General features: G+C 44.4%; 1 protein-coding gene across 1 annotated transcript in view; it reads right to left on the bottom strand.

The window, feature by feature from the left end:
- Positions 1-3,085: 3,085 nt before the first annotated feature.
- Positions 3,086-21,121, bottom strand: part of IREB2 (iron responsive element binding protein 2) — a 110,336-nt gene continuing 92,300 nt past the window's right edge. Inside the window, exons 19-23 of the mRNA XM_029574493.1 lie at positions 19,861-20,003; positions 16,188-16,335; positions 15,969-16,091; positions 7,642-7,827; positions 3,086-6,014 (exon numbers count right to left, since the gene is read on the bottom strand). Coding sequence (XP_029430353.1) covers positions 5,904-6,014; positions 7,642-7,827; positions 15,969-16,091; positions 16,188-16,335; positions 19,861-20,003 — 711 coding nt within the window. The 3' untranslated portion in view covers positions 3,086-5,903. The remainder of the gene's footprint in view (positions 6,015-7,641; positions 7,828-15,968; positions 16,092-16,187; positions 16,336-19,860; positions 20,004-21,121) is intronic.

The raw sequence follows: 21,121 nt of genomic DNA on the forward strand, positions 1-21,121 counted from the left end.
GGGAGAAAAGAAACTTGTCTCGTGGCGGGCGGGCAAACTCCAAGGCGTAACCGTGCCGGATGGTGCCCAGGACCCACTGGTCTGAGGTGATATTTGCCCACTCCTCGAAGAATTCCGTGAGTCGGCCCCCGATGGGCGGACTGGAGGAGTGGGCCGCTCTGGCATCATTGGGTGGATTTGGCGGGGGGATTCCCCTGCCCCGAGCCCTCTCTCGCAGGCCTCCGCCCGCGAAAGGAACGCGACCAAGGCTGTGGTCTGCTGGGGGCGGCGCGAGGGCCCGGCTGTCGGTACGACCTGTAACGTCGCTGTGCCCTAGCTCTGGTCCTGGTGGAAGCAAACGGCCGGTAGGGTCGCTGTCTGTCTTCGGGTAGACGATGCACCGAGTTTTCTCCCAGCGATTTGATGATTTCATCCAGATCATTGCCAAAGAGAAACTTCCCCCGAAATGGAAGAGATCCTAAACTCGACTTCGAAGAGGCGTCCGCAGACCAATTCCGAAGCCATAGGAGCCTACGAGCCGCCACCACCGAGACCATGGACCGGGCCAGCACACGGAAGAGGTCATACAGGGCATCCGCCCCGTATGCAATGGCAGATTCTAGGCTGTCGGCCTGAGCGGCCTCCTCCGGAGGCAACTGCTGGGACGTCAGGAGCTGCTGAACCCAGAGTAGACTAGCCCTCTGGGTCAATGAAGTACACATGACGGCACGCATGCCTAAGGCCGAGACTTCAAACACTCTTTTGAGGAACGTTTCCAGCTTGCGGTCCTGCGTGTCCCGTAGGGCCGTACCGCCAGTTACCGGGATTGTCGTCCTCTTCGTCACCGCTGAGACTGCAGAGTCCACCTTAGGAACCCGGACGAGATCTAAGAAATCCTCCGGCAACGGATACAATTTTTCCATGGCACGGGTGACCCTCAAAGACGCCTCAGGGGCGTCCCATTCTCCCGTAAGTAGCTGCAGAAAAGACTCATGAACCGGAAAAGCCTTCGCCCGAGGCCTGAGCGCGGCCAGGACTGGATCCCCTTTTTTGGAGCACGTCGCAACCGCTGGAGCCACTGGCGCCGGAGGATCCGGAGGCGGATCCAAATCCAGCTCTTGCAGCGTCTGTTGAAGCAGATCCTGCAGCTCCTCCTTGTGGAAGATTCGTAGGGCGCGCGGGTCGTCTCCTTCCGTCTGTCCATCCGCGTGCGCCGGATCTGGAGGGTCCGAAGGGTCGAATCCCGTGGTGGAAGCCGCTCCCACAGCTCGAGGCGGGGATGGCAAAGCAAAGGTTCCTGGGACTGCCCCAGCCGGACTCGGAGACCCGGTGGGCGGTAATGCTAGCTTAGGGATCTTGGGAGGAGCAGGTCCTGCTGTAGCACCCCCCGGATCTGCTAGGCCCTGTAAATATGCCCTGTGCATTTTTAAAATAAAATCCGGGGAGAAAAACGGCAGACCGGGGGGCGCCCCACAAGTAGAGGGCTCCTGAGGCAGACGATTCGGCAAACCCTCCTCGGGGCTACACTGCAGGCGAGGGACGCCCCGAGCCGCAGCATCCTCCTCCTGGCCGTTTGTCGCGCCAGGATCCCTCTCCAAAATGGCCGCCATTCCCGCCCTTGGCGAGGAAATGGCCGGCCCACGCTTCCCGGGCAGCGGGGAGGGGGGCGTCGGGAGCGCACCCGAGCCGTGCGCGGCGCCTTCCTCCTCGGGAAGGCAGCGCGGGCAAACCCCCTCCCTGGAGAAACGAGACCCCTGCTCTCCGCAGGTCTCGCACCGAGAGAAACGCGGCATCAAACGCCGCGACGAAAGAGAAGCCTCGGGGGGGGGGGCCGAAAAGGATCGCACCGCGGGGGGGGGGGGGGCCGAAGTGGCCTTCACAACCCGCCCAACAAGTCCCCAGGCACCGGCGGGAAACCCCCCAGCCGGCGCGCCCAGGCCCGAGGAAGATGTGCCAGGCCGCGGGACTGTCAATGAACGCACGCAGGAGCCAGCTCCACCGGCTGACAGAGCTGAAAGGCAAAGGCGCAAACAAAATCACACTTACCCAAAAGCGTAAGTAGAGAATAGCAGGAGGCGGCAGAATAGAACTCGAAAGGCACGCCTCCTCAAAAATCAACGTGACAGAAAATTGTCTTACAAACTTTTTTTTTTTTTTTTATATAACTTGATCCAAACTTGTTAAAAGAGGAAAAATGACAGGAAGAACTCAAAGGAGAGCAAAAAGAAAGTCAAAAACCTGTCACTCTGGGAAAGCCTGATTTCCCCAACTCACATCTGCTGGAGTCAGAAAGATACTGAGCTCCAGCAGAGGGTGCGCTAGCATATGAGGTGACACTCTCGAGCTCTGTTCTGACTCCATCTGCTGGACGGGGGACATAACCCACCGTCTGGACTGATCCTGGTACGTACAGGGAATTGCCTAATATGTACATTCGTAACCTTCCTCCACCACCAAACAGTGATTGCATTTAAAGACCGCGCCAATGAAACAATGAGTTTTGATATTACATACAAAAATAAGCAACCGTTATGACCTGATTTTCAATATGAAATTAGTATAAGAAAATCCCTTCCACGTGAAATATTTTCTTTATGTATTTTTACTGGTTAGTTGGCAATATATAGTTACATTTTTTACTGCAGGTATGTTGCAGAACTGCACTCCCAATAAAAAAACCAAACCAAAAACAACAAAACACAAAAAACTTAGTTTGGCCACACAATTCCATATAAATGTTGCAAGATTTATCAGAAAACTATGGGCATAATTCAAATCCTACAATCAGCTACTGTAGCTGACAGGCCAGGGTCTGCTCTGGAGGAGTTTCCCTTCTTAAACCAGTAAATGTTTTCCAGCAGAGCAGAGCTAGCAAATCCTTCCTTTTCTGAGCTCGCTTCTGCAGTAATCCCAATTCAGCTTTGCCAGAGGATCAGGGATTTAAATTAAATGTTTCATGTTTCCTAATCCCAACCAGTAATGCCGTCACCATTAAAGAACCAATGTTAGCAATATCTGTTCTATTTCCTGCCTTTCAGCTAAAAAGGTGGCCAAATATTCAGTTAACTAATCAATCTGGATTGAAAAAGAAGCACCATTCTTCAAATAAGATTTTTTTTGTTTATTCAGTTTTACTTAAACAAAAGGAAAACATGTCAGGCAGCAGTATGACAAGTACATCTTATATTTTGCTTTCTATAAATTAACAGTAATGTAAATTACAATTGTTAAAACATTAATTGAAGATTGTCCAGAAAACTCTTCGTACTGTGAGTTGCAGCCATGCTGATACCATGCTTCACCACCTAAGGATCTCTGCTGTCACATACCCAGGATTATTGACTACTACTGCATTTTCTAACAATATCATGTACAACTACATATGGCAACTCCAGTCCTCGAGAGCCACAAACAGGCGAGGTGTGCAGGATATCTGCAATGAATATGCATGAGAGAGATTTGCAAACCATGGAGGCATTGTGTACAAATCTCTCTCATGCATATTCATGTGGATATCCTGAAAACCTGGCCTGGGTGTGGATCTCAAGGACAGAGTTGGCCCACCCCTGACATATGGCACGTCCCCATACTAGAATGGTGAAGGGAAGTCAGGATTTCAATTCTTGCCTCAGGAACCTGCTCTTTGTGCCAGTCAGGCTAGGAGTGGTCTTGAAAATAGCAATCACAGTCCACATCCAGGGAAGAATAAATACTGCTCACCAGCTGCAAAGTAACATTACCTGACAGACCTGAAACCTGCTCTCAGTCTCACAGGGATGGGTAGCACACAAGTGACTTAAAAAATACAAGGCAGTGAAAAGACCTTGCATTATGTTATCACTACCTTCGCTACTGATGTATGTCTTGGAGAATGTCTTTATACATGGCGCACGCTAATGGCAGGAGTGAGCAAACTGGGGGAGCTTGAAGAATCCTGAGGGGGCCCCACTGGTTGCCCAATCAAGGAAGAAAAAATGGCTATGCTGTCGAGTCTCAGTGATGTGGAGACACTGCAAGCTCAGGAGGGAGCGAGCTGCCAGAAGGTTGTGAGATGCCATGGCTTAGCCATGTTTCTCTTTAAGTGGGCCAGGGAGAGAAGCTGCTTCTGGTATGGCGGGTAGCACTGGACACAGGAGCAGTGTTCCACAACCCAGATCATCTGCCACACTCAGACCTCAGTCCGGGAGGAATTCCAGCTATTGCTGGGCCCCTAACTAGGGTCAGAGATCACAGCTGTTGCTTGCCAGGGGAAAAGCAAGCGGTGAGGTAGGGGAGGGGAATGGGCAAAGAGGCCAGAGAGAATGAGGAGACGACGGGGAAAGAATGAGGTGGGGAAGAATAAAAACAAACAAAACAAACATGAGAAAATAAAAATGAGCAAACTAAGAATAATTAAATATTAAAGCAGCAAAAATAAAGTTGGGCAGGGTAGGACGGACTTTTTCTCAGCTCTTAAAAAATGTTGGCTGGCACCTGAATTTTTAAAACCAATGTTTCCAGCCCTTACTATTGTGGTGCGTGTGTCTGGATGGGTCTGCCTGGGTCTGTTATGTGCGTGCCTCTCTCTGTCTGGGGGTGCTATGTTTCTGTCTCTAGGTTTGGGGTAACTATGTTTGTGTTTGTCTGGGTGTCTTTCGCGCTTCGTCAGCCTCAGTGTGCCGGGTTTGCGTCTGTGTATGAGGTATCTGTTTCTCTGGGTACAGGTGAGAGAGAGAATTATTCTTTTCAGCAGATTGAAAAGAAAATGTAGCTGCCTGGTGAATATTCTTCATCTATGTATGTGTGTGTTAAGATTTATTTAGAGAGTAATCCATCTTGGGAGGCCCCAGCCAATTACATGAATGGAAGGGGGTGGTCACAGCTCTAAAGGTTTGCTCACCCCTGCATTAGTGGACAAGCTGTAAGCCACTAATCAGAGTAAATGGACATAGAAAGAGATCATGGGAGGATAAAAAGTAAGTGAAGCCCCATATGTTTTGTGTTACATTTTATCATCTATGCACATGAAAATTAAGCATATGACCGAGTTCATGACAGGGTTTGGGAGACTATGGGGAGGGAAGATGTGACAGAAAACCAAGGTTTGGGGGGGGGGGGGGGGGGGGGGGGGGGGGGGGGGGAGGGGAAGAACATATACAATCACTTAATAAACATCCTCAATTAAAACTCTGGGACTTAGTTTTAGTAAATGAACACAAATAATAATGGATTTGAAGTTGAGAGGAAAATATCTTGATTAAAGTTATATTTGCACCTCTCCCCTCGTAAGTTTTAGATATTGAGATGGAATATATTTAGCATAATTTAAAAATAGTACGAGTATGATGGTGCTGGTTGATACAAAACACATGATGTCCTTTTTGTTACTCGGCACTTTAGTTAGCACATTATAATGAACAGCTCAAACTGTTGCTACTGGAAATGGCAAAGGCATACCTTGACAACACCAACTGGATCAGGATACACAGAGTACAAGCCTGAAAATTAGATTCTTACCTTTACTTCCACTGGTCTCATCTCAGATGGTTTAAAAAAAAAACAAAAACCTGGCACCCCATAAATCAACCAAACAGTGGTAAACAGCCTCATAGATGCAAAACCAAACAACTGCAGGAAGGATCTTCTGACAATCTTGATCAGAATAGTGTATTATATTCAATGAAATTATTTACAGACCAGTCTGATATGTTAACTTCCTTTTCATTTGTTCAAACAGACTGTAAATGTGGATGTTAGCCATGTTAATAGCACCAATCTAGAATCGGGGAAAAATCATTAAGGATCCCATTGCTGCCATTCTTACTCTCATGTCCTTGAACAAATGGATCTTCCAGCTCACTGGCACTGTGGTTCAATGTTAAGCATTTTAGGGTTCACAAGGCATTCACAGATTGGCCGGTACCAAGACCATAGTTCAGCTGATACTATAAAAATCTTCGGGCAACATAGTTTAATATCCCACCATGTTTGTACAAAGTAATTTCCACGTCAGTTTCAAACAAAGCAATCACGCTGAATACTTTGCCAGTGCTCACCTGAATAAAACAAAACATTGATAGTGGTTAAACTTTTCTGTAGCAGTTTTTTTTTTGCTTTTTCAGTCAGAGAAAGGGGGCATAGATAAAAACTAAAGATTTTCAAGTTAATCTCCCATGACAGATATCAATTACAAACCATTTATTGCAATGCTACCACATTAAGTCAGTTATGTTTGATATTTATTGACCATATTTGCAATACTTTGCATTTTTGTTCCTATTGGAAGTCACTGTAAGCATCCCATGATTTGGCAACTAAGCAATCAAATTGGAATAAATAATATTCTGGTTGTCTAAATGGCACAATAGGCATATTCAGCCACTTATGCGACTAAATCACAGCCGGAGAAGTCATTTTCCAGCTATAATTGTCAGTTAAAAAGGGGCATTCTGGCACATGACAAAGTTATCTGGCTAACTCAGCTGATTTTCAACTAAAACTGGCTAAGTTATCTGGCCTTGTGTGGCCGAATAACATTACACTTAACAGGCTATATTTAACTATATTTAAAAGAATATAGCCTGTTAAGTAGCATTTCTATGGCAAAAATAACACACAAATGGCAGGCCTAAACTTGTCCCTGCCTCCCCCTCAAACTCCAAAGGCCCTGCTAGGCCGAACTTGCTCACCCCTACCCAAAGCGTTCCAGTTTTATATCTTTTAAGAAATATCTGGGCCGCGAGTCCTTATGATGTATTCCCCCATTCCACCCACCTGCTCCCACTTCCCAGCTTTCTAAAATGTTTGCTTCTCGTGTCTCCCTCAACCAAATTCAGGACACCTCAACCCTTTCCCTACTATCCCCCCCATATTAGACATGCTGGGCCCGGATCTCGGTAGGACGCTACTGCAATCTTGATGAAGACCGACCAAAAATTAAAGGGGGGGAGGGGGGGACGGGGGGGGGGGGGGGGGGGCGGACACACGAGAAGCAAACATTAAAAAAGCTGGGCATATTTGGTGGGATGTTTATCTCACTGAATAGTCCAGGACAAGTTATTCGGCTACATTCTTACTATAGCACCAAAATAAAAGAAGAAAACTAAAGCTGTGTATGTGCTCTTCCCTCACCAACAGTGATCAGAAGGAAACATTCTAAAATTAGAAACTTTTCATACATCTGAGGATTAATGCAGGAGACGTCACAGCTAAAGTTTGTTTGAGATAGCTTACATCTAAGATGGCCGATACTAGTAGCGTTGTAATTTGATTATTAAACTGAGCAAATGTAATATGAACAAAAACATATGCAATTCATGAGGTAAAGCAATTTAAAGCCTAGGTTTAGCGAAAAATACATTTTTGGACCAATTTCTTTTTCTCCTTTGGGCTTCCGATTCAATTAGAATTGGTCTCTAGTATGATAACTGTGCCATGAGCCTTCATTCACAACTACTCTGGCTTCCCCGCCCCTTGGATTTTTAGCTATTGCAGTGACAATCTTTTGGACAGGGGTCACAGGCTGCAGCTCCCTCCCTCTCCAGAAACCTATATGTATGCACTTCAAGAGTGCTGTTATGTAACCTCAGACCTCCTGACCCCCCTGGGCAGATGGAAATTTGTTAGCCTCTTCTCTGGCCATGGAGGACAAGTTTCCATGTAACAGGCATAAACTAAAGATACCTTTATTTCCAATGTTATTCTAGGTGTCAGCTCCTGAGGAAAAGCTATAGAAAACTGCTCCTTGCCAGTGAGGCCCAGCGTTTCCGCATTTTCTCCAGGAAGAAACTGAAGTGGAGCTATACCAATTTCCACCAATTGAACTTTATGAATCTTCTCATAACTTTCAGCTATAACAGCTTTGACGCCCTATAACAAAAAAATGTAATTTTGTTATTTCTGGTTTCATCCACTGCTAGTTTATAACAAATGAAGTATCTCATGGAAAGCAAATGTACTTACCTTTAAATAGGGTTCTCTGTAAACAGCAGGATGAATTATCCCATTTTGCAGGGGTGACATCCTCTGAAAGTGCTGACAGATCCATCTTTCAGAGTTTAGCAGACTTTACTGAGCATGTGTGGGAGTTCCCGCATGCCCACACTAACTTATGAGCCCCTCGCACTCTTTAGTGAAGTAGTTTTCTTGCCAGAAGAAAGGTTGATATTAAGTATGGCTAATTCATTCTACTGTCTTTAGAGAACCTTGTTTACAGGTAAGCAAACTTGCTTTCTCTGTTGACAAGCAGGCATGTATCAGCCATAACACATGGGGAGTCCCAAGTTGAGGGTTACACTGTGAAGCAATTAACAGGCAACTCAGACCCCACCAGTGGAAACTGAACAGGCTGTGTAAAACTGCTTGTCCAAAGTTACTGTCTCCTAGACATGCTATCCAGACAATAATGGGATGTGAAGGTGTAACCAGATGACCAAGCAGCAACTTTGCTGATGTTTTCAATGGAAGTGGCCACAGTATTGACTTGCTAAGCCTTGACAGGCTGTAACTAGTAAACCAGCAAGTGCAAAACACTGCATTATACAGACACCTCTATCCAATTGGACAGTTAATTTGGCAGTAGACCTTCCTAATCTATTGGGATCAAAGTACATAAATAGCTGAGAAGCTTGATCGTGAGGCAGAGTTCTTTTTTGATTGTAAGAACATAAAAAATTGCCATACTGGGCCAGACTATTTTCCTTTGTGTCCATGTGGACTCAGTAAGAACATAGATAGCACAATAGCTTGATTAATGTGCAACGCATTTGGAGCAAGTTCAGAGAACCAAACTGAAGGTATGATGAATATGAAGCCAGAACCTGTAGTTTACTTACCCTCTGTGCTGAAGTGAGGTCACAAGAAACACTTTCCAGGTGACAAACTTCAAGTCTATCAACTTGAGAGATTTGAAAGGTTTCATGAGTTGAGTTAGGACTAAGTTGAGGTCCCAATACACTGGAGATTTACTGACTAGAGGTCTGGAATGCCACAGTCATTTTATAAACTTTGATACTAAAGGATAGAGAGTCCAGAGCTCCTCCCACCTGCTGATGATATACCACAATGAAGCCACAATGAACTTTAAGTGAAGAGGTGTTAAGGTCCGAGGAGGCGAGGAAGAATAGATGCTGAAGTCCCTCGGGCTGCATGAAAAAGAATCCAGCTTACTGGTCATGCACCACATTCAGAATGTCTTTCATTTGAAGTCATAGGATCTTCTGGTTGAAGATTTCTGGCAGAAATCAGTAGATCCTCCATCTCCCTGAGAAGGAGCAAGGAGACTACTGTCCATTCAACATCCATGCCATGAAAGCCAGCAATAGTAGATTCAAATGGCACCCTCCTGCATGATGAGAGTCAAAGATATTCCCAATGGAAATGGAGACTAAATTGACAGCTGTGATATGGATACCAGATGTCGTGGCCAGGCTGGTGCTACAAGGATTAGCCTCATCCTGTTCTGAAGAACCTTCTGGACAGTCCTATTGATTAGAAAATTGGTAGGTACACAGAGAAGCCTGATGTTCCAGTTTAGCGTAAAAGTGTCAGGAGCTGATCTGTAGTTTCTTGAATGCATGAAGCAGAGCTTCAACTTTTGTATCATTGTAACACTTTGCTGAGGTGGTCATTCTGGATTTCCAGAAGATAGGTTGCCTGGAGATAGGCGTTGTGATGTCCTGCCCACAACGAGATTCGGATGGTCTCCTATCAAAGGGCATAAGAACCTGTACCACCCTGCTTGTTTATGTACAACATGGTCACTTCGTTGTTCATCTGGATCAAGATTTTCTTTCCTGACAGAAGGTGAGCGAAAGCCTTTAGAGCACAGCAGATGACTAGTAGCTCCAGGTGGTTGATTTGCAGATGCCTCTCTGTTGGGGACTGTAACATTTGGTTTTATGTTGCACTGACGTGCCCCCTCACCCCTTGTGGATGTGTCAGTAGAATAAATCACTTCATAACATGGGACTCTGAGAAAGGCCCAGATTCATTTACCACTGAAGGGATACTCTCCCTCTTGGAGGTCAAAGAAATTTGGTGGGATAATGGTCGATACAGATGATCCCACTGGCAGACCCACATATGCAGACGAGACAGAGAAAGCATGTGCACTGCAGCTGCCATGTGTCTGAGAAAGATCAGGTTAACCTGGTTAATGCTTAGTCCTGCTAAAGGAAAGTCCTTATTAGGGCCATCAGCATTGTGGCTCTCTTGACAGGGAAAAATGCTTTTTCCTGAAATGAGTTTATCCAAGCTCCTATGAACTGAATGCTTTGAGCCAAAACCAGGTTTGACTTGGCAAAGTTGACCAGGAAGCCCAAGGAGTGAAGAAATCATATGGAATTTGAGGGACTCCAGAATTCCTGACAGATGTACAGTATGAGAAAATGCAAACTCCCTGCTGACAAAGCTGTACCACCACTACTCTAAGGGATTTTGAGAACACCCTTGGGGACCAGAAGAAGCCAAAAAGAGCTCCTTGTAATGACAGTAATGATTCATCATCATGAACCTAAGAATTTTTGATGGGGTGGATGAATGGGAGTGTGTGCATAAGTGTCTTTCAGATCCAGTGCATACATCCAATCCCACTGCTGAATGAAAGGGAGAATCCTTTGGAAGGAGCTCATGTTGTCCCTTTCCCAAATCAGCAATTTGTTCAGTCTTCAAAGTCCAATCTGACTTCCTGGGGATTAGGAAATACTGGGAATAGAAGCCCTGGTCACACTCCTGTGAGTGGACAGGATCAACCAACTTCTGTTGGAGGAGAAATGCCACTTTCAACTGCAGAGTTGAAGATAGAAATCCACTGGGTTGGAAGAGGGCAAAAAAAAAAAAAAAAGTGTAAGCAGCAGCCAGATTCCACAATTTTCAGGACTCACTGATCCTTTGTGATCCAGAGCCATTCCAGAAGGACTAAAACCTTCTTCCCACTGGAGGGTGTGAGGAGACAGGTCTCAGTCATCAAAAACGAGTGCCTGACTGACTGCATTTGTTGCTGAACCTTGGATTGATGTCTTTCCTTCTGCTGACTTTGAGCAAGAAGCTGTGGAGTGGGTGGAGCTTGATGCTGAAAAGAGTGAAAGGGACATCTTTGGAAGAATGGGTGCTTGTAAAGAGATACTGGCAATTGTGCAGGAACCAGCTAGTGCTCTGCTGCAGCTGATAATGACTGAAGTGTGGATTGGTGCTCCTCAATCAGAGCCACCGTCTTTTGAATCTTGTAAAACAAGTTGTCTCTTGTACAGAATGCAACCGGAAGACAGTCATGCTCATCTTCTTGGAGGTCACTAACTCACAACCACACAAGCCTTCAGGGTCCTATAGAAACAATCCTGGCTGTATTATCAAAAATTTTATATACAGAATGGAGATGCTTCTCATATTCCTCCACATCTTCCACTATCTGATAGAAGTCTGCCTGTTCTGTCTTCTAGACACATTCGTGCAAATACTGGAACTGATGAGCTGCAATTTGGGCATTCAACGTGGAACACTATAAGACCTTTTTTCCCCAATTCATCTAATGCCTTTGGGTCTTTTCTAGAAGACGTGTTAGAGTTATCATGTGTGCGCTTAACATGTTCCACCACCATGGAATGTTACAGCAATTGGACTACCCCAAATCCTGGCGGCCTGTATTCAGATCCAGGTGTCATATTCTCATCTAAAGGTCCTGGAGGAACTGTCAACAGGGATAGCTGCAGAATCCTCTGGGGGTTGAAAGAACTGAAGGATCTAAGACATTCATCCCCAAGTCCTTTTCTTTCCTAACACTAATGGACAGTATCTTACCAGCTTATCCAAAAACCTGGAGTAGCAGAGATCCTCCAGAGGGGAGGTATTCTGAGGCGAGTTTAGCAGGGTATCAAATGGAATCCCTGTGGAGCCCTCTTTGCACTAAGAATGAACCTGATGATGAGGAAGGCAAGTGAGGCAGAGACCTCCACTGTTACAATGGGGAAACATTTGGGAGGAAGTCAAGAGTAAACACTGTCTACCTCTTCTCCTTCTGAATTATAAAGGGACTCCCCTGGAGGAGAATCCATCACCTCCTGGTGAGGGCTAACTCCCAACGCTGGAAGCTCCTGCGGAGAAGTACATACCAGCAGCAGATACTACCCTTAACAGAAGGCATAGGGGTAATCTGCATGGAGCGGCATTTATTACGAGCAATTTGCTGGGCAGACTGTCTTTTTCTGATGTAATTTACTATGTTATGAGCATGTAACTTGGAACAGCCCCACTATGCAGGAATATTTCCTACATTTTGGAGAAAAGGTCCTAATCTCCCTCTTTGGTCTTCAGGGCTTAGGGAGGCAACAAAGTTCTTCACTAACAATTATAAATGGGCTCCCACTGGAGTATAGACATCTTCAGAAAATCACAGACATATTCTCATTCAAAGCTGCTGGTAAAGTTGAAAATGTGGTGCCAAGCTTTTCTTTGGTTCCGAAGGGAACAGCTCTGAAAGGGGGTCTCCCATGCCAGTTAGGTATTCTTCTCAGTGCCTCAGGCTTCTGCGCCAGACTGAACTCTTGACTTAAGATGGATACAGAAGTTAGAGCCATGGGGGGGAGGGGGGGGGCCACCAAGAGGAGGAAACATCTTGCCCTGTTTGCATGAAGTTTGACAGTGCCTCAATTCCTAGATGAGGAGTGGCTCCATTCCTTGGCCTGATGCTGCAGCTTTGGGCTCTTACTTGCTGGCACTTTAAGAGCCTCCATCTTCCAGGCATAATACTGCCACGTCCAGCCACAGCTGTAGCAGCTGGAGGATCCAAGCAGTGATAAACACCATGTGTTCCCAGGATGGCCATTTAGTATCTACAGATGCAGCTCTTGAAATTGTTTACTGCAGGCTTCTTGGCCTTGAGCTTCTATGACCCCCCCCCCCTTTTTTTTTTTTTTTTTTAAAGAACTTAAAAGTTCTGTTTGAAGGGCTATCGAGGCAGTAGCAGAAGAAAATGAAGAAGATAAGGGCACTAGACCCAGAAAGTAGAAAACATTTTTGAGGGAGACTGGAACATGCTCATGCTGTAGTTTGGATGAAGAAAGACTGAGGGGCTCACAAGACATTGTGTGAATGCATGAATTCCTGTGCACACTCAGTAAAGTATTTACTGAACTCAGAGTTCGGTCTGTGTCAGCGCCATGAGATGACATCACCCATGTGTTATGGATAATTTATGCCTGCTTGTCGAGGGAGAAACTCTTTGGATTTAACTGGCGTGGATCAATGGATGCCTATTTCCCTGAATGGTCATAGTGCTTTAAAGCGTGTCTGGTGATAATGTTTAGATTACTTACCTGGTAATCTTCTTTTCCTTAGTGTAGACAGATGGACTCAGTACGAATGGGATAGTATCCCATTCGTACTGAGTCCATCTGGCTACATGCCAGGAAAAGTCACTTTTCAGGAACAAGCTCTCCAGGTTGCCTGTGTGTAACTGATGTGAATTAACTTACTTCCATTCAACTGAACAGCAAAAAAGTGCATTAATACAAAGGAGATCTACCATATCTGCGGTGAAACACAGGATTTCAAAGAATTAAGAAACTTGAACATTCGCAGTTTCACAGTATTGACCATGTGTACGTACTTGTGCATAGCTTAATCTTTGAAACAAGCATATGCTACTGGCAGGATCAATCAGGTGGGCTGCCCCATAATGGGGAAGGACCCCTGCTGCCCAAAGTATTGCATGCCTGGTGGGTGTTTACCCTCCACTCCACGATGGACGGGAGGGATGAGAACAAAAGGGCGCCCTGAGAAGACTGGATGGAAAACCTCAGGCACATCATTCACAAATTAGCTATTGTGACATACAGAAGAATAAAGGAGAAAGTTAACTTTCAAATTGTCTGGTACAGAGATGAATTTGCATACTCACTGTTCTCTTTTCATATATGAATCAGGGCCAACTGAAGTAATATTGGGAAAGAAGGTTCCCATCACCAACCTCTTGATAGAACATAGCTTTAGTGACAGTACTGGTCCTTGACAATACTGGATTTTATGAGATGAGACATCTTTTATTGGCTTGAAAGTTCATAAGTACATCTTTGGATTATGTTAGTCCAATACAAATTACACCACCCACCAAGAATCTGAGTTGAGAGCCTGTGATAGGAGCTTTCCCTTTAAATGGAATCCACAATGAGACAGTAAGCCAGATCTCTTTCAGTTTTCTGAGGACTTACTATATTACCTATGGTCTTATCAACGTGTTTGTGTTTTGGACTATGATTCTGTACTATTTAAAGGATTACAATGAAACTGAATAAAGCAAAAGAGCATAAGAGGCACCATGCTGGGTCAGACCAAAGGTCCATCGATCCCAACATCTTGTCACCAACAGTGGCCAATCTGGGAGGAAGTACCTGGCAGATCACAAACAGTTCGTCCAATTCCTTATTGCTCATGCCCAGGAATAAGCAGTGGATTTCCTGGAGTCCACCTACCTAATTGTTTATGGACTTTCTCCAGGAATTTGACCAAACTCTATTTAAACCCAGTAAGACCAGATGCCTTGACCACATCCTCTGGGAACAAAATTCCACAGCTCAATTGTGTGTTGAGTGAAAAAATACTTTTCTCAATTTGTTTTAAATCAGCTGCCTAGTTTCATGGAGTGTCCACTAGTTCTTGTATTTGAAAAGGTAATTAACTGTTCCCTAGTATCCAGTTGCATCCCACTCATGGTTTTATAAACCTCTATCATATCCCCTTCTCAGTTATTTCTTCTCCAAGCTGAAGAGCCCTAACCTGTTTAGCCTTTCTTCATAAAAGAGCTATTCCATCCCCTTTATCTTTTTGATTGCCTCTCTTTGTATCTTTTCTAGTTCTGCTATATCTCTGAGATGGGGTGACCAGAACTGCACACAATACTCAAGGTGCTGTCACACCATAGATCTCCTATTAACTAGCAGGGTCATTCATCAAAATGCGTTATGGAGTTAATGCCTGCGATAGTTATGGTAGCGAGTAGCACGAATGCAAATTTTTCAAAGAGGTGCGACTGGGGAGGGGTTTGGGCAGGATTAAATGAAAATGAAGGGCATTTCCGCACTGAGAGAGAGCGCGCAAGAACGAGCCTCTGGGAAGGCCTTCACAGTATTCAACTATTTATAATCACTATAGGAGGGCCAGCTAAGAACTAGAGGTGAGGTTTTGGTGGTGGTTTAGGTTTGGGGGCCAGTTTTACATGCAGAGTGAGACGTACGAACAGCACATTACACCTCAGTGAACATTTGAAGTCATTTGGAGTGAGGAAAGTCCATCAAGCTAGGGCGAGAAAACATTGTAGAAATCTCTCATCTTTGTGAGACTTTCCTCACTCCAAATTTATTGCACAATGATTTACGAGCTGTTGTGTTGTACCCTAGATCTACACATAGGCATATTTACAGTTTTATGCTCTATTCCCTTCCAAATAATTCCTAACATTCTATTTGCTTTTTTGACTTGCCACCATACTGAGGATTTCAAAAGTATTGTTCACAATGGATGAATGAATGAATACTAGGATAAAAGATCCCTGAGCATGAATTGTTTAAATAGGGTAATGATTCCGCTCCTTCTAAATGACATCATATGCTGTGGCATTTTATTCCATGTTACAAAAGATTTATAAAGAAGAACTGTAAACTTGAACTGCTCTTGGAGACAAAATGATGAACACTTCATGACTCCTGTCTTCTCTACAAAACAACACAGTTATAAGCATATAGAATTTGACCTAGACCTACCAGGTTTTGACTTTTGTCTGCCATGTGTTTTTTTGTTTTGTTTTTTTAATTTACACTGAAAATATCCATATTTATTTTAAAATTAGAAACTATGACAAGTACTTTTTATAATAATTGTGTACTGTTTTATATTATATCATACTCTGCTAAGAACTTGTTGGATTGGTGGACTATAAATACTTTTAAATAAAACTAAATACAATTTTTACATGTACAGCTAATAATTTCTCTCTAGGATATTTGATATTAAGAACATACCAGCAAATAAGGTCCTTTTGCAGCCCAGTCTCTTGAACTACCAGATCCATACTTCCTTCCTGCTAGTATTATCAGTGGAATACCTGCTTTTTGGTACAGCTCTGCTACTTCAAACACATCGAGCTATAAACAGAAAAAAGGACACCACTGCATGTTTTAATCCTGATTGTAAATATACTGCCTCCCCTCATGCCTGAATAAGTATATGTTCATACTCACCATCTGTCCTGAAGGGAAATGAATAGTTTTAGGACTGGTTCTTCCAATAAATTTATTAAGTAGCTTAATATTTGCAAAGGTGCCTCTTGTCATTACGGCGTCATTACCCCTTCGAGAACCATATGAGTTGAATTCACGAGGTGTAAGGCTTAGGAAAACAACACAAAATGGTACTTAATATCTGTAAGAGAGCTTGAACTAAATTAGAAGTTGTTATTTTTGCCCTAATTAGATACTGAACAACCTGATGTATGAAACTGCTTAATTTGCTGGACTGCAGCTGAAATGGAACTGGAGCTATAAAGGAAAATTGGTTCTTACCTGCTAATTTTCGTTCCTGTAGTACCAAGGATCAGTCCAGACCGCTGGGTTATGCTTCCCTTCCAGCAGATGGAGTCAGAGAAAAGCACCCCAGATAACCCGGTGTGCCATCTGCGATCCTTCAGTATAATCAATATCAAAGCAGAATGAAGTAAATTTAAACAACCAATGACTAGATGAAAAGAATTTAGCTGAACAATAACCTGTGAAAACTATGTACAGGACAAGAGTACGGACTGAAATGCTTCCATGGATAAGCTTGCTTGAAAATCTTCAGATTCGTCTAAAAATTGCAGAGAGAAAAAACAAAACCAACCGAGGTGACTCTCCTGAATACTATACCCCTGGGCGGGCGGCTGGACTGATCCTTGGTACTACAGGAACGAAAATTAGCAGGTAAAAAACAATTTTCCTTTCCCTGTACGTACCAGGATCAGTCCAGACCGCTGGGATGTACCCAAGCTGCCCTAAATGGGGTGGGACCCGGAGAGTCCCGCTCGAAGCACACTGCTGCCAAGAGAATCAACATCCGGAGCCCGGATGTCCAAACGGTAATGCTTAGGAAACGTGTGCAAAGATTTCCAAGTAGCTGCCCTGCAAATCTCTTGTGGCGAAACACATTGGCTCTCTGCCCAAGATGCCGCTTGAGATCTGATCGAATGAGTCTTAAGACCATCTGGCACTTGCCGCCCGTGACATATGTATGCCGAAGCAATAGTGTCCTTCAACCATCTGGCAATAGTAGTCTTACACCCTTTCGTAGGACTGCTCCATAAGACAAAAAGATGATCTGACAATCGAAAAGCATTAGTCACTTCCAAGTACCACAGAAGTATCCTGCGGACATCCAGTCTCCTCAAATCCTGAGCCTGAGGAGAATTCCTATCCAAATCTGGAAAAGCTGGTAACTCAACTGACTGATTTATGTGAAATGCAGATACAACCTTCAGCAGAAAGGGCACTGTCCAAAGCGAAAACCCAGAGTCCGAGATTAGCAAGACTGGTTCTCTGCAGGACAACGCTTGAATCTCCGATATTCATCTGGCCGAACAGATAGCCACGAGGAACACCGCCTTCAGTGTTAAATCTTTCAATGTAGCCCGCTTTGATAGGCTCAAAGGGAGGACCGCAGAGCCCATGGAGAACCAAATTTAAACTCCACGAAGGCACACTGCTCCCTTCAAAAAAATGCGCCACATCCGGATGTCCTGCAATGGATGTACCATCAACCTTTCCTCTTAAACAGCCTAATGCCGCTAACTGAACCCGGAGCGAGCTATACACCAGTCCTTTCTTTAAGCCTTCCTGCAAGAAGGCGAGAACGTGCATAATAGTGGCCTGGTGCGGGGACACCTTCAACCCACTGCACCAGGAATCGAAAACCTTCCACACCCGAACGTAGGTGAGAGAAGTAGAGGTCTTTCGTGCGCGTAGTAGAGTGGTAATCACCGCATCCAGATAGCCCTTCTTTCTCAACTGTCATAAGCCAAGCCGCTAGACAAAGCAAGTTGCCTGATCGAAAAATACTGGACCCTGTCGGAGTAAATTCGGTAGGTGACCGAGACGCAAGGGACTGTCTACCACCAAGTTGATCAGGTCTGCGAACCATGGCCTCAGCGGCCACTCCGGAGCTACGAGAATAACCGGCCCCCGGTGGGACTCTATTCGCCTTAAGACCTTCCCCACCAACAGCCAAGGAGGAAATACAGAGGAGCGCGTAATGAGGCCACAGAAGGACCAGGGCATCCACCCCTTCCGACCCGTGCTCCCTTCTGCGACTGAAGAAACGAGCAGCTTTCGTATTCAGCTGAGTTGCCATCAAATCCAGCTAGAGGACTCCCCACTGGCGAGTCAAGAGCCGCATTGCCTCCTCGGACAGTTCCCATTTGCCGGGATCTAGCCTTTGTTGACTGAGAAAATCTGCCTGGATGTTGTCCACTCCGGCTGCGTGTGACGCCGCCAACTGGAGCAGATTGTGTTCCGCCCAGACCATCAACTTGTCCGCCTCTGCGGCCACCGGCCGACTCTTTGTTCCCCCTTGACGATTTTTGTAAGCCACGGTTGTCGCATTGTCGGATAGGATCCTTACCGAACGATGCTGGATTAGCGGGAGAAAATGGCACAACGCTAGACAAACCGCCCTCATCTCCAACCGATTTATGGACCACTTGGACTCCTGCGCTGTCCACTGACCTTGTGCCGATCGTGACTGACTGCCCCCCCAACCAGAAAGGCTGGCATCCGTTGTCACGATCATCCACTGTGAATTCTCTAGATCCATTCCCTGCTGTAGGTGATCAGGGATCAACCACCATTCTAGACTGGCCCTGGCTGGATCCAGATGGGGCAAGGGCAAGTGGAACTCCTCGAACCCGTAAATCCCCCCCAACTCACTGGGCTGTGTCAATATTCTCTGGGTATTAAGGCCAAGAGCAGAAGCCCAGCCTTGCCTGCTATTACAAAGTTATCTCAGTCTTCCTTTTTTTTTTTTTTTTACTACTTACAAGTTGATCTAGTCAAAGGTACTAAGGTTAGGATACCCCCTTCACTTATTAATCAATCAAATGAAGAATTTTGCAAAGGGTCAGGACTGCAGGTGGCACACCGAGTTATCTGGGGGTGCTTTTCAGCTTTTCTCTGACTCCATCTGCTGGAAGGGAGGCATAACCCAGAGGTCTGGACTGATCCTGGTACGTAAAGGGAACTGGCTTTGAAAAACTACAGCAAAAAGACTACTACAGTGGATGGCTTATTTACAAAGTTAGCTCAACAGGAAAGCTAATAATAAGCGAGTTAGCTTTTGTACATGCAAGAGTTATTACATTACTGACAATTCTATATGGACAGATCAATGCACACCTACAAGGACTATTACAGACTTCCTGTTCTAGACTTGTGTAGTTAATCATTGTGCCCAAAAACTTTTCACTAAGTAAAGGTTCAGCTAAGCCAGTCATAAGAGAAGTTGTGAACCTATTATACGGCAGGCCAGACACATGGAGTTTCCCATCATGTTCCCAAATAAGCCTGCTGAAGGTTTTTTTTTTTGTTTTTGTTTTTTGTTTTTTTTAAAGGGGGAAAGGAATCATCATCAAAAACATGTAAGAGTATCTGTAATCTTTTGTTTTGAGATTAGAAGGAAGAAAAATCAGAACACTTCCTAAAAGAATATCTAAGGGCCAGATATACTAAGGATTTTCTCTTTTTTTATTTTATCTAGGAGAAAGCTGCTTATTACATATGGCCCAAACTGCCTTACTGATACAGAAGCAGCTTTTCTGTTCAGTAAACCTAATGTCTTATATAAAGCATCTTCGAATGCTGTAGATGTAAGTAGCCACACTGTTCCTACCCTTTGTTACTCAGATACTTAGCAGCCGCACTACTTCTTGCAATGCTTCCAGCAGGTGATATATGATCTGTGGTTACACAATCTCCCAAATGTAGCAAGACATAGGCATTTTCAATGGCCTGTGGAAGAATAGGTTCTTTGGCCTAAAAAAAAAAAAAAAAGTCTTAAATCTTAATAGCAATGCATCTCAATAATATAACTAAAAGATTACAAGCTCCGCTTAGCTCATCGGCGGCTTAGACTTCCATGACAGGAATCCTTGCTATGCAACAGGATTCTACAACCAGGTAACAGGCCAACATCAAGCTTGGGGAACACCGCTGAAACCTTGTATTGAATAACTGGGTGCAGAGGGCCGATCAGTGCTGGATACAATATTGCGTTCATTAGGGTTCAATGAATTGATGCTTCATAATCTTCAGACTGAAACAGTGAAGCACCACAGAGATGAAAGGGTAAGGCAAAACAGACATGTCTGGCTTACTACTTCAGGGGGTCACCAAAATTAAACCAATCTAGTAATATATTGTAGGTTCAGTCTGGCAACTTTGTTAAAAACTTGAAGAGTTTCATCACTGCATTAACAACAACTGATCAGCCCTCTGCATATCATTCTGCAATTTGAACTTAATATATCAGTGCTTCACTGGAGTTAACCCAATTTGGAGATATATGAGGACCATATTTAAACTGTTTGCTTGGCTAAGTTCTGGACAAACTGTGGGTTTTAAAAACCCAGCCGGTTTCACCACCCCTAACTTATTTGGCCAAAGTTTATAGCTGGATAACTTAGGGCAATCAGGAGTGGAACAAAGTTTCCTGGTTGACAGTCAGAAAACAGATATTCAGCTTTATCCAGCTAAATTAGTCAATTAACTTTAAAAATAACTCACATAAAATTTATCTGGCTAATGTTTGGATAGCCAGGTATTTTCAATGATGCACATGCATCACTGAATATTTGGTACAAATTAGCCAGATAAGTTTATCTGGCTTACTTAGCTGGACTTCCTGAGGCTGATTATTAACCTCAGATTTATTTATTTTTTTGTTTACATTCTGACAGTACCTGATCAAGAGATTTTGCTCTTCAGGATCAAGGCACAGTATTCTCTTCCTGTTTTTTTTTTTAAACCAGAGTACAAGAGTAATAAACAAAGGCTTCTGTGGGGACAGTTGGCAAAACATTTGTTACTAAGTGCAGGAAGTCCGCTCTTCTTTCCACAGCACATAAAAATCTCTCTAAATATTATATACATCA

Source organism: Rhinatrema bivittatum, chromosome 13, assembly GCF_901001135.1.
Source record: "Rhinatrema bivittatum chromosome 13, aRhiBiv1.1, whole genome shotgun sequence".
Taxonomy (NCBI): Eukaryota; Metazoa; Chordata; class Amphibia; order Gymnophiona; family Rhinatrematidae; genus Rhinatrema; species Rhinatrema bivittatum.